Genomic DNA, 14,374 nt, shown 5'->3' with positions numbered 1-14,374 from the left:
GTACCTTCTTTGTGTTTCGTCAGATCTGCTGTGAAAGTGTTCTTAAAACAAACATGTGCTGAGTCATCATCCGAGACTGCTATAACATGAAATATATGGCAGAATGTAGGTACAACTGAACAGGAGACATACAATTCTCCCCCAAGGAGTTCAGTCACAAATTTAATTAATGCATTATTTTTTAATGAGCATCATCAGCATGGAAGCATGTCCTCTGGAATGGTGGCCGAAGCATGAAGGGACATATGAATGTTTAGCATATCTGGCATGTAAATACCCTGCAACGTTGGCTACAAAAGTGCCATGCGAACACCTGTTCTCACTTTCAGGTGACATTGTAAACAAGAAGCGGGCAGCATTATCTCCTGCAAATGTAAATAAACTTGTTTGTCTTAACAATTGGCTGAACAAGAAGTAGGACTGAGTGGACTTGTAGGCTCTAGAGTTTTACATTGTTTTGTTTTTGAGTGCAGTTATGTAACAAAAAATATATACATTTGTAAGTTACACTTTCAGGATAAAGAGATTGCACTACAGTACTTCTATGAGATGAATTGAAAAATACTATTTTTTTATCATTTTTACAGTGCAAATATTTATAATAAAAAATAATAATATAAAGTGAGCACTGTACAGTATGTATTCTGTGTTGTAATAGAAATTGATATATTTGAAAATGTAGAAAAGCATCCAAAATATTTAATAAATTTCAGTTGGTATTCTATTGTTTTAATAGTGTAATTAATCGCAGTTAATGTTTTTGCGTGCATGGCGTGCGGTAACTGTGATTAATCGGCAGCCTTGCTTCCCGGATAAGGAGCAGAGAGCCCAGCACACACAAGGCAAGAGGCACTTCACACTCCCCAGACCAGATATTTCAGGGCCCAGGGCAGGTGGCAGGGCTCCAAGGAGCCCAACTCACAGCACCTTGCTCTGAGCACTAGCACCCTGCTCGTCCCACTGGGGCAGCGAGTGCCCAGGGCTTGGCACAGCTGGCTCGAGGGGCTCCGAATCCTTCCTCCCCCTAGGGTAGAATCAGCTCCAGCCCTGGGCCCCGGACTGCCGGCCAGAAAACAGACTTGCCTTCCCAAGTGAGGCCTGTGCTTCCCCCAGGTGCTGGGAGTGGGTGGGGGAAGCACAGGACAGCTGGCTTCCCCTCCGTTAGCAAAGCACCTGCCCTCTGTGCCCACCGGCTCTCTGCTGGCCTCCCTGCTACAACCCAGGCCCAGATACACATCTCCAGCCCATCACATCCCCTCCCCACCAGGCACTGGCACAGGGAAGCCTTGCCCCGAACTCCTGCCCTCTCGGGTCCAGCTGCAGCCCCTTGCCAGCGAGCCATGCGCTGGCCTCTGCAGGTGCACATCTGAGAGCCCAGCACGGCTGATGGGTTCAGCTTCCAATATTCCCCGAGAGGCTAAAACCTAAATCCGAGCCGCATGTTTGCACTATGACATTGTTGGCATCACTGAAACTTGGTGGGATAATACACATGATTGGAATGTTGGTGTGGATGGGTACAGCTTGCTCAGGAAGGATAGACAGGGGAAAAAGGGAGGAGGTGTTGCCTTATATATTAAAAATGTACATACTTGGACTGAGGTAGAGATGGACATAGGAGACGGAAGTGTTGAGAGTCTCTGGGTTAGGCTTAAAGGGGCAAAAAACAAGGGAGATGTCATGCTAGGAGTCTACTACAGGCCACCTAACCAGGTGGAAGAGGTGGATGAGGCTTTTTTCAAGCAACTAACAAAATCATCCAAAGCCCAAGATTTGGTGGTGATGGGGGACTTCAACTATCCGGATATATGTTGGGAAAATAACACAGCGGGGCACAGACTATCCAACAAATTTTTGGACTGCATTGGAGACAACTTTTTATTTCAGAAGGTTGAAAAAGCTACTAGGGGGGAAGCTGTTCTAGACTTGATTTTAACAAATAGGGAGGAACTCGTTGAGAATGTGAAAGTAGAAGGCAGCCTGGGTGAAAGTGATCATGAAATCATAGACTTTGCAATTCTAAGGAAGGGTAGAAGGGAGAACAGCAAAATAGAGACAATGGATTTCAGGAAGGCAGATTTTGGGAAGCTCAGAGAGCTGATAGGTAAGGTCCCATGGGAATCAAGACTGAGGGGAAAAACAACTGAAGAGAGTTGGCAGTTTTTCAAAGGGACACTATTAAGGGCCCAAAAGCAAGCTATTCCGCTGGTTAGGAAAGATAGAAAATGTGGCAAAAGACCACCTTGGCTTAACCACAAGATCTTGCACGATCTAAAAAATAAAAAGGAGTCATATAAAAAATGGAAACTAGGACAGATTACAAAGGATGAATATAGGCAAACAACACAGGAATGCAGGGGCAAGATTAGAAAGGCAAAGGCACATAATGAGCTCAAACTAGCTACGGGAATAAAAGGAAACAAGAAGACTTTTTATCAATACATTAGAAGCAAGAGGAAGACCAAAGACAGGGTAGGCCCACTGCTTAGTGAAGAGGGAGAAATAGTAACAGGAAACTTGGAAATGGCAGAGATGCTTAATGACTTCTTTGTTTCGGTCTTCACCGAGAAGTCTGAAGGAATGCCTAACATAGTGAATGCTAATGGGAAGGGGGTAGGTTTAGCGGATAAAATAAAAAAAGAACAAGTTAAAAATCACTTAGAAAAGTTAGATGCCTGCAAGTCACCCGGGCCTGATGAAATGCATCCTAGAATACTCAAGGAGCTAATAGAGGAGGTATCTGAGCCTCTAGCTATTATCTTTGGAAAGTCATGGGAGACGGGAGAGATTCCAGAAGACTGGAAAAGGGCAAATATAGTGCCCATCTATAAAAAGGGAAATAAGAACAACCCAGGTAACTACAGACCAGTTAGTTTAACTTCTGTGCCAGGGAAGATAATGGAGCAAGTAATTAAGGAAATCATCTGCAAACACTTGGAAGGTGGTAAGGTGATAGGGAACAGCCAGCATGGATTTGTGAAGAACAAATCATGTCAAACCAATCTGATAGCTTTCTTTGATAGGATAACGAGCCTTGTGGATAAGGGTGAAGCGGTGGATGTGGTATACCTAGACTTTAGTAAGGCATTTGATACGGTCTCGCATGATATTCTTATCGATAAACTAGGCAAATACAAATTAGATGGGGCTACTATAAGGTGGGTGCATAACTGGCTGGATAACCGTACTCAGAGAGTTGTTATTAATGGTTCCCAATCCTGCTGGAAAGGCGTAACGAGTGGGGTTCCGCAGGGGTCTGTTTTGGGACCGGCTCTGTTCAATATCTTCATCAACGACTTAGATATTGGCATAGAAAGTACGCTTATTAAGTTTGCGGATGATACCAAACTGGGAGGGATTGCAACTACTTTGGAGGACAGGGTCATAATTCAAAATGATCTGGACAAATTGGAGAAATGGTCTGAGTTAAACAGGATGAAGTTTAACAAAGACAAATGCAAAGTGCTCCACTTAGGAAGGAAAAATCAATTTCACACATACAGAATGGGAAAAGACTGTCTAGGAAGGAGTACAGCAGAAAGGGATCTAGGGGTTATAGTGGACCACAAGCTAAATATGAGTCAACAGTGTGATGCTGTTGCAAAAAAAGCAAACATGATTCTGGGATGCATTAACAGGTGTGTTGTGAGCAAGACACGAGAAGTCATTCTTCCGCTCTACTCTGCTCTGGTTAGGCCTCAGCTGGAGTATTGTGTCCAGTTCTGGGCGCCGCATTTTAAAAAAGATGTGGAGAAATTGGAAAGGGTCCAAAGAAGAGCAACAAGAATGATTAAAGGTCTTGAGAACATGACCTATGAAGGAAGGCTGAAAGAACTGGGTTTGTTTAGTTTGGAAAAGAGAAGACTGAGAGGGGACATGATAGCAGTTTTCAGGTATCTAAAAGGGTGTCATAAGGAGGAGGGAGAGAACTTGTTCACCTTAGCCTCTAAGGATAGAACCAGAAACAATGGGTTTAAACTGCAGCAAGGGAGGTCTAGGTTGGACATTAGGAAAAAGTTCCTAACTGTCAGAGTGGTTAAACACTGGAACAAATTGCCTAGGGAGGTTGTGGAATCTCCGTCTCTGGAGATATTTAAGAGTAGGTTAGATAAATGTCTATCAGGGATGGACTAGACAGTATTTGGTCCTGCCATGCGGGCAGGGGACTGGACTCGATGACCTCTCGAGGTCCCTTCCAGTCCTATAATCTATGAATCTATGAATCTATTTCATTAGAACAAACCACACAGCACAGGGGTGCCCAGGCAGCGCCATGGCCAGGACAGCCCACGCACTCCCCCTCTGCCTCCTCCCAACCTGAGCACCCCCGGGGGACAGGGCATGATGGTCTGGGCCCCGAGAGCGACCAAGCCAAGACAGGAGTGACACATACTCAGCTCTCTCAATGGTCCCAGAACCTCACAATCCTCAGTGACCCTGCCAGGGCAGAGCTGCCGTCCCCACGTTACCGGTGGGAACCGAGGCAGGCCAGGGACTTGTTCAAGGTCCCATGGGGAGCCTGCAGCAGGGCAGGGAGCCGAACTGGGTCCTGGCAGATGCCCTAAGCCAGGGGTCGGCAACCTTTCAGAAGTGGTGTGCCGAGTCTTCGTTTATTCACTCTGATTTAAGATTTTGCGGGTCAGTAATACATTTTAACGTTTTTAGAAGGTCTCTTTCTAGAAGTCTATAACATAGAACTAAACTATTGTTGTATGTAAAGTAAATAAGGTTTTTAAAATGTTTAAGAAGCTTCATTTAACATTAAATTAAAATGTAGAGCCCCCCTGGACTGCTGCCAGGACCTGGGCAGTGTGAGTGCCACTGAAAATCAGCTCACGTGCCGCCTTCGGCACAGGTGCCATAGGTTGCCTACCCCTGCCCTAACCCCTGGGTCATCCTTCCCCTCAAAGGTCACAAGAGCATCCCACGGGTTCATCGGTGACCCTGTCGCTCTCTGTGCTCCTCGCCCGATCAAACATTCCAGGCTGCCAGGGCCACGGCCAGTCACAAACCCCAGAGCTGCATCTCCTCAGCCCCTCCACACGCCCCAGCTTCCAGGAACCCGAACAGTGCCGAGGGCAGAGAGGGCACACTATGGGGGCCCTGTCCGCACGATCATCTCTCACACTCCACTCATGAGCCCTTCCCCGCCCACCGCCTGTGACAGCCCATGCTCACCTGCCCCCCACCAGCCCGCAGTAACAGTTCAGACACACCAAGCACCTCTCCCTTCCCAGCACCCATAGGTGCCTGCTCCTTTCCTCCAGGGCATGGGTGGCCCAGTGAGGATCGGGAGTCTGATGCACTATTCTCTGCACTGGCAGCCCATGAGGAACAGGGCAGAGCAGGCTGTGGCCAGCAACCCCAGCCAGGGAGAGGGCTGGGGCATTTACTCGTCAGCCGCTGAGGCCATGGGGGAGATAAAGCAGCTGCCATCAGCTGAAACCACATTCAAGTCAGAGATGCCCCAGCAGAGACCAGGGCACCTGTGCCTCCCTCTCCCCAAGCCTGGAAACACGCAGCCCACACAGTCAGGAGCTCATGCCTATGTCTGCCCCTCCCCCCGTATCAATGGAACTGCTTCCCAGGACCCCAATGCCGCCCCCCACCTTTGGGGGGCCTTGCCCTTCACCCATATTCCACCTGGGCACTCGCTCACCCGGGTGTACCCCCCAATCCCCAAAGGCTCAGCCAGGATGCGCAGGGAAAGAGGAAAGAGACAGAGCTGTAACTGGAGCCCTGGCCAGCATCCCAGCCCAATCGCCAGCAGGATGACAGCGACATGCGACTCAGCCTGTCCTGTCTAATGTGATTATAAACCTGAGATACAAACACGCTCAATCGTCACAAGAGTTATGGCCAGCTCCCCGTAACGTTAAATGCCGGCCGTGTGGCAGCTGCTTCCCAGTCTGACTGACAGCTTGGCACAGCCAGCAGCCATCAGTACATTCCCCTAGGGAACCTAGCCCCAAGTGCTCTCAGCCCAGCTCCTGGCCTGGCCTTACAACACACCCTCTCCGGACTGATTGGGACCCACACGCTGGCGAGGGCCAGGCACGTTCTGACTCAGGAGGGGCCGGGGCTGCGACAACAGGGTCAATGGGATCTAGCCCCCATGCAGCCCCAGTGGTGAGCTGGTGCACGAAGCCCGGCAGCTGTGTTCTCGGGCACAGCTCGAGCCTGGATGCTAAGAGTGCAGCATGGCCTCAAGCGGCCACTTACCTCTCTTTGCCTCGGCCTGCTGAATTCTCCACACTGTCTTGTAGATCTCAAAGTTATAGTTGCTGGGGAGGGCTCCAACTGCCTCCTGCAGCTCCTTATTGGTGAGAATTGCCTCGGGGATCTGCATAGCCACCCGTCGGCGCTGGGGTCCTCGGCCTGCAAGGAGAGCCAAGGAGCTTTTTATACAGAAGCACAAGGAGCCAAAGGATCCATGAAGAGTGGGAAGGCGCTGAGCCGCTGGCCACCCACCAGCCACACGTGCTGCACCTGACTCCGTTAGCTACCACCGAGTCTGACACCTGGCTCCCGCTGCACAGGGAGACAGGCCATCACACCGGCAGAGCCGGGGGAAAGCCAGGCTCTGTCCAGCCAGCAGCGAGGACTGGTTGGGAGGCCCAGTGAGACATGCTGGATGTGTCACAAAGAGGGAACCACCTATTGCCTCCAGAGGCCTGATGATGCAGCAGCCATCCAGAGATGCCAACTCACTCAAACGACTCCAGAGCTCAGACCCCTCTGCTCGCCTGAGAGCACAGGAGACCCACAGTCCTGCAGCATTCCCGCAAGGCAGAGACCCACAGCAGTCCCCACACCCGCCCTCCCAACCAGAGAGACTGACTGGGTGCAGGACAAGGGGAGGAGGTTTCCACCCCCCAAGCAGCCAGGCTCCGTAATGCGGGGAGGCACCAAGCCTGCTAATCTAGCACAGCCGGGGGGTGGGGGGGGTGTCGGAGGCGCAGAGTAACTTCATGCTCTGACCCCTCGATAAACTAACATTAAAGGCAAGAAAATGCTACAATGAAAGCTGTGTAATTACATTCAATCCTGTTGAGTGATGCGGGAGCAATGGAGGGGGCGAGGGGCAGCTGTCGGGGACTGCACTGAGCCCAGATTAGAAACTCCGAACAGAACTAACTGAGAAAGGCTTGGCCACAGCCCCCACCCCACTGACATGCACAGAGATGGGGGCCTTGCCCAGAGCCAGAAACCCACTGCCCGGGGGCCGCTCAGTGCCAGTAACCCAGTAGGGAAAGCTCTGCTGAGCAGCTAGGGGCAGCACCGCCTTCCAGGAGAGGCAGCGGCCAGTCACTCCAAGCCGAGTTCAGGGGAAGGACAATGACGACTCCCGGAGAGCAGGAGTCCAGCCAGCGACAGTGGAGGAGCTGGTGCCTGCTCCAGCATGACCCCATCGCCCCATGACATGAGGCCTAGCAAGGCTTCTGTGCAGAGACCACTTCCACTTGCCAGCTGCTGTGTCCCAGACAGTGTCCCCCGGCCGCCATCCAGGGAATGCGGAGAAGTCTGTTGTTCTCTCAGGCAGCTGGCAAGTTTAAAGGTGACCACCATGTGGCTACAGGGGCCCATAGGCAGGTCGGAAGGTCCTACACACTGGGTCACCACGCACAAGCTCCAGCCGAAGCGCCCCTCAGCGGTGAGGAGTCAACGGACATCCTGCTACCCAGAGCCCAGCAAACCCCCCAGAACCAGCTCCACCTGCAGCCCCTCGCAGAGCCAGCACGGGGGGGGGGGGGGGGGGGGGGGGGGGGGCTGCGGGGCTGCTCTCGCATAAGGGCTGCCCTGAGCCCGATTCACGACTTGGCCCCAAGGGAGTCCCAGGTTAAGGCCGAGTAGCCCTAGCACACACTGCCTGCCAAACATTTTGTACACACGGACACTAAAGGCTGTGTCTGAGGGAGCTCCCCTGCTCCTATCCCCAGACCCTGCCTCCAAGGGAGCTCCCCCTCCCCAGCTAGAGCCCACCCCAAGAAAGCTCCCCTTCTCCCTGCTGGTCCTCTGCCCCCACAAGCACTCCTCTTCCCTCCCCAGCCAGGACCCCACAGGAGCTCCCCATCCCACCCGCTACCAGAGTCCCACCAACTGGCCCAGAGGCAGCACTGCCACAAGTGTGTCCAGGATGCCCTGTGGAAGGGGCGGCAGCCGGCTGGCACTCCTGTAGGGGCAGTGATCTGCAAGGGAAGGGCCCGTTACTTCTCTAGTATCTCACTTGACAAAGTGATGGGAGCTGTAAAGAGCAGGTTTCTATTCCTGGTTTACCATGACTGCTCGAGACCCTTTTGTGGGACTCTGAATCAGAAAGGTGTCAGCAATCCGAACACTGCCAGATACAGCGTAAGGGCTGCTTTATTTATGCTTGCAAAGGGCCCTTTCATGACAGTGCCTCACAGCGAACAGGTGTTCGTTGCTGTCTGAAGGCCAGGTGACTCACGAGCGGCTTTGCCCACTCACTAAATGAGTTATCCAGGCTCCCGTGAAGCAAACTGCCCAGATAAATTAAATGCTACAAAGTAACTTAGACAACTGGGACGCTGAAGTCCTTATGGCTGACTGGCTTCGTCTCAGCCATGCCAGGCAGGAAAAGCCCCTGCTGACCGCTCTGTCCACCAAGTGAGCAGCAGGCAGAGGTGACTGCTAGCGGGTTACTGGAACGTGGGATAGGGAGACGCTGGGACCAAGGAGACGCTGGCATCAGAGAATGTATTCCGAGCACAGCTCAAGGCTGATGGACCCACCCTCCTCACGCCAGGCAAAATTAATGGTCCCACGGCAGCCACTCCCAGCAGAGCCTCCCTTCAGACTAGCCAGCATCCTCTGCAGAGCGCATCTCTGCATCACACACGGGGCGTCACCTCATGTTCGGGCCCAGAAGCCAGCGCTGCATGGGGGTAGGGGCAGGCCTAGCTCCTGGGGAAAGCCCCCGCCAGACAGGGTTACCGACCCTCCAGGATTGGCCTGGAGTCTCCAGGAATTAAAGATTAGATGAAACTCCATGAAACCGACCAACCAAAGTTGGCACCCTCAGCTCCTGCTCCTGCCCCCAGCATGGCACGTCGGAGGAGGCTGGTGCGCAGCCTGGCCGGGAGAACCGGGCCCGAGCAGCCACTGCCCCAAGCCCCGACGGGACAAAGCTCGGGACATCTGATGAAGGGGGGGGGACGACCCATCGCGGGTCCCGGAACCGGCTGCAGCGTGGGACGCGCTCACACACTCTGGGGACAGACAAGCACGTTCCCCTCCCCTGGCCTGCAGGGAGCCACGGGGGCGGTAAAGGCCCCAGAGCCCGTCCCCTGGCAGGGGGGGGGAGAGGAGAGCGGATCCGGGGCCTTCGCTCTCTAGACCGGTCCCAAGCCGGGGGATACGGGCCAGGTCAGGCTGGGGCCGGCTTGGACCGGCCCCTGGACCGGCGGCGGGCGGGCGGGCGGGCGGGACCCCTCGCTCTCCACACACCAAGGTCCCACCTGGCGCCGCAGCCGGGACCTCGCTCCGCGCCGGCTGCTCCTGGGCCGCCATCGCAAACAAACCCACGTGGAGGCCGGAAAGGCAGCGCCAATAGAGCTACGTGTGAGCCACCAGATCCTAGACAGGAGCAGACGCCGACCGAGCAATCGAGCGTATGTGGGCGGGGCCTCTGGAACGCCCTGCCCCTGGCTGTTCCCATTCGACCCCACCATGGGAGGGAGAGCTCTGCTCCCGCGCCGCAGCAGTGTGTGGGGCTTGAACAGCGCCGAGCGCCCTGCCTAACACCCCCCTGCTCCTGCCCCCGGGGCGCCCCCTGCCTAACACCCCCCTGCTCCTGCCCCCGGGGTGTCCCCTGCCTAACCCCCCCACACATAACACTGCCCCTTACTGTAATTTTCCCCATGGCACACAGGGGGCTGGTTTGTCCTGCAGTTTGCAGGGCTCATAGCAATAACATGCGACTCGGACTATATGAGCTGCGTCACATTCAGCGGGTGGTGGTGCAGAGTATACACAGGACGGTGTCTGGGCAGAGTCCTCCCATGCTGGCTCTGAGCCAGGAGCTCCAAGGCCAGACTTACTGGCACAAGCTGGACCAAGGTGCAGCTGCCCTCCTCTTCAGTGGAAGCCCAGCCCAGCCCGACCCCGGCCCTCGCATACAGTGCAGGCAGAGCCGGATTCATCTTTTGTGGGCCCTGGCCCCCACTGCACCCATATTTCCCCCCAAGACCCCACCCACTGCTCACATGGAGGTGAACAGAGAGGTACAAGGCATAGGGAAGGGGGGAGGCAGAGGCCTGGAGGGGGGTGGGAGGGAGCCCAAGGAGGGCTGGGAGGCTGAGAGGTGCAGGGAGGCCATGGGGCAGAGAGCAGCTTGTGGGGTGGGTCTCCATGGCTGGGGGCAGCAGGTTCACCCACACAGCTCAGGTTGGGGAGCCCAGTGGGAGGGGGTGGAGTGGGGGGGAAGCCTCTGTCGCTGTCCCTCTACCCCCCCTTTTCTCCCCAGGCTGCCAGGCCCACCCCCTTCTTGTGGCGGGCACCATGCTGTCCCAGCAACAAGCCAGCGTGGCTGAGCCCGCTGCACCTGTCCCCCAGCCCCTGTGCATGCGCCTGCAGCCAGGGGGACCCCTGCATCTGGGGTCTGGATTCCTGCTCCCTGGAGATTATCAATTGGAGGCACAAGAAGGAGACCAAGCAGTACCAGTAAGTGAGGGAAGGAGTGCTAAACCTACAATTGGTGGGAAGAGAAGCCAGGAAATAATTCCCCTTCCCTCCTTATTACAGGTACCCCTGGGTCCGTATCTGATCACAGATAGCAATTCCCTTCCTCACCCCGAGACCAAAGGAAGAACTGAGACAGTCGACACTGAGCCTTTTGTTAGACCATTGGCATGACAGAGCTTTGGCTTCTCTAGAGGGTTTTTAACTTTCTCTTTATCCAACAGATAGTCCCAACAGTCGCAACAAACCAAATTGTATTATTAAAATAAGACAAATGGGTGAATCAACACACTCCATGCTTCCTTGAAGTTGATGGGACTGAGAAACAAGCTTCCCACCAGTGTGAGAAAGATGTCTCCCTTTGCACCCCTTTGAGAAGCTTTTCTAGCTTATTAGTGGAGTGGTGCATGGTGACCATCACATTTTTACCTTGTGCCTCCACCTTTTAAGGTGTTGTCTTAAACCCAGGTGCACTATTAACTGTTTTAACACAGGTTTCAGAGTAGCAGCCGTGTTAGTCTGTATCAGCAAAAAGAACAGGAGTACTTGTGGCACCTTAGAGACTAACAAATGTATTTGAAATAAATTTGTTAGTCTCTAAGGTGCCACAAGTACTCCTGTTCTTTTTGTTTTAACACAGATGTGTTTACCCCCAAAATGATGGGATTCACCTTTATATAACATGTAGGCAACATGAACAGCTTGCACAGAAATATTTTTAAACAGAAAGTCAATGTTACACCCCAAATTGACCTGGGGATGACGACTGACATTATAAAAGGAATTAACCAAGAAATGGGTACACCAGCTTCGAACACATATGCATAAACAATGGCTGAGCTATTACGACTACTTGGCTGGAGACTAGTGACATTTTCCTTGGTCCATATTTACAGATACGTGGCCCCTCAATAAAACCTGCGGTACATGTATAGCCAATACCCGATTCCCAGTTGCAGGAATTTCGGTTGACACTATTATATCCTGCATCATCTCTGTGCACCCATTTAGGAATGTCCATAGGGATGAGAACAGAGTTGTTGACATTTAAGCCTATTGGTCCGAAGGGGTACACCCACCTTTCACTGGCATTGAGTCTAGTTAGTATAAATGTGGTGGTGATGTGGGTTTCCAGGTCATGAGAAATTGACAGCCTTCCACCCTGCCTGGTGGATGGCTTCACAAGAGCTAACATTTCTTAGCAATAGTTGCTTCAGCTCTGAAGGGAGGATTCCATTGACTCCATCCGTGAGAATGCTGCTAGCTGTATTGAGCAGCCAGGATTGGGCTTGAGCACAGGTTAAAGCCCATGAGAGGTTGCCCTGTAACACCCCTACGGCGTCTATAATTTGTTTATGATCCTCCTCTTGCAAACCAAACCATTTTGGTAGGGTCTTAACAACTTCATATTCCAGACTGTTCAAGAGGTTTAATGAGGAGGTCACTGGCTGGCTCAGTGAGGCCACATCATGCCCCATACTACTGATTTTTCCAGCCAGGATGTTGGCATCAATTGAGTTTAAAATACCTAGACCAGTACCAACTCCTCCTAACACCTTTGCCACTGCATCCCTTTTGACCCTTTTCACCCAAGCGTCCCATCCCGAGATCAGTGTTTGGACCTACGGTGCACACTTAGGTTCAATGCTGCTTACTTCCACTTGCAAGGCATAGTGATCATCTTTAGAGAATAGATCAGCTCAATGAGCAATAGCCTTTTGGAACTCCCCTTTACTAGCACAGGACCTACGTTGCTTGTATCAGGCTCCGGTACCACTGCCACTTGTTTGACCTCTCTGGTTCAATATATACCAATTACAACCCATCTGCCTGTGTCGTGTACATTGACATTCATATCGCTGGTACCGTAACAGTTGAACATTTTACATCTACTACATTACAGAAACAAATTACTAAATGAATTAAACATGTCCTGGGTGTTATTGTACAATGCAGACTTCTGCTATACACACATTAGAGGAAGTATGTATCTTTATATTTAAAGCCTTTACCACCAATTGCACTTGCATGGTTACCTTTACCTTAAACACTCCCATCTTTAATACAAGGGGATCTTTGAATTGATGCTGACACATCTAGATTCACCTCGCACTCTTAACGCCTCTGAACAATTGCCCAAGTGGTCATCATTAAGCTCCCATTGCAAGCCTTTTCCCATTTGTGAACAAAGCTTGTCTGGTCAGCGTTTTTGCCAGCTATTACAAAGGGGGGGTCACACTCATAAGTTTGCTGTGTGAAAGGGGTCACCAGTACAAAAGTTTGAGAACCATTGCTGTACCCCACATGAGGAAATGTCTCAATGGTGGCGTTGGCGGAGGCCAACAGCACTTATATGGTAATAGCTGACAAAAACAGTGACAAAGATACCTCATTACTTCTCCCATGAAGTGGGGGCCTTGATCGGAGTCGATCTCGTCGGGCAATCCAAACCTTGAGAAAGTTTGTTCGAGAAATCGCTTGCAGTGGTGGTGGTCGTATGATTCTTAGCAGGATACGCTTCTATCCGTTTGGAGAATGAATCCACGACCACGAGGCAGTGTTTATTGCCATTCCCAGCGATCCTATACAATCTGTAGTCAGGACCACGGGCCCAGTATTTTTCGATGGAGTATTGGACCCTTATCGATGTTATGATCTGGATTATTCTCTGCACAATTCAGGCAATTCTGCAGGTGCTTCTCCACGTCTCTGGTTAAACTGGGCCACCAAATCCACAGACAGTCTGCCACCATCTTTTCTAAGCCAAATGGCCTCGACTGTGAGATAACGCAATGAGTTCTTTCCTTAAGCATACAGGAACTACTAAAACTGGGTTTATGTTGTTTAGGTCTTTTCTTAAAGCCAGGGTTAGTTCATCTTTGTTCTGAACGATGCTGTAATTTTGATGCTCTTCCTTGACTAAGAGATCTTGCAACTCTTTGTCCTGTTTCTGCAGTGCAACAATGTCCTTTTGATCTTCTATTTCATTTTTCCCCCTGAATTTGATATGCCTTTAGATCAGATTTGGTCCACAGTTGCCCTATACCTTGCAGTGCAGCGTGTTTAGCGAGTCTGTTGACCTTCTTTAATTTGGATACTTCAGCTTGATCTTTCTTATGGGCTTTCACCTTGAACAGGTAAGTATCCCCCTTTCTGGTTGTTACTAATTGCCATGCACGCTTCAGGTATTTGGCATGTGCTATTAGCTTGCTGTCTGCTGAAGTCATATCCCTAGGTGATCCAAATGGGCATCTATTTGGTAAGTGCCTTGACCATAGGGTGACCAGACAGTCCCTATATTTGGGGCTTTTTCTTATATAGGCTCCTATTACCCCCCCACCCTCTGTCCCGATTTTTCACACTTGCTGTCTGGTGACCCCACTTGACCACCCAGTAAGAGTGTGAACAAATAAACACGCAAGCTTCTGAGGCAGCTGCATCCAGCGTGGCTAGGCAGCTACCACCTCTGCAAAGGGCACTTGTGGTCTTCCCTGGGTTAATAACACGTAAGGGATGGTGACAGATGTGGTATTTTGCTGACTACAATATTTTTGTTCAGTAAATTTAGGGTCCACCCTGTCAACCTGGGGTTGGATACCCTTCCATCATTAATCTGTCCGGATAGAACATACACCTGTAAAGTACGTGTTGTCTTGAGCATCACTGGTGACAT

The 14,374-nt window shown here is 51.6% G+C and overlaps 1 protein-coding gene across 4 annotated transcripts in view; it reads right to left on the bottom strand.

Annotated features, from left to right (window-relative positions):
• DPH1 (diphthamide biosynthesis 1) overlaps positions 1 to 9,936 on the bottom strand; it is a 55,668-nt gene extending 45,732 nt beyond the window's left edge. Inside the window, exons 1-2 of one of the 4 annotated variants that reach the window (XM_054008434.1) lie at positions 9,869 to 9,936; positions 6,223 to 6,378 (exon numbers count right to left, since the gene is read on the bottom strand). In XM_054008434.1, coding sequence (XP_053864409.1) covers positions 6,223 to 6,378; positions 9,869 to 9,926 — 214 coding nt within the window. In that variant the 5' untranslated portion in view covers positions 9,927 to 9,936. Of the gene's footprint in view, positions 1 to 6,222; positions 6,379 to 9,468; positions 9,552 to 9,868 lie in introns of those variants that run through there. The other 3 variants (XM_054008435.1, XM_054008436.1, XM_054008437.1) reach the window with 3 other exon arrangements.
• Positions 9,937 to 14,374: the final 4,438 nt, after the last annotated feature.

This window comes from Malaclemys terrapin, chromosome 18 (genome assembly GCF_027887155.1).
Source record: "Malaclemys terrapin pileata isolate rMalTer1 chromosome 18, rMalTer1.hap1, whole genome shotgun sequence".
In the NCBI taxonomy this organism is placed as follows: Eukaryota; Metazoa; Chordata; order Testudines; family Emydidae; genus Malaclemys; species Malaclemys terrapin.
This window is presented reverse-complemented; position numbering and strand designations above follow the sequence as displayed.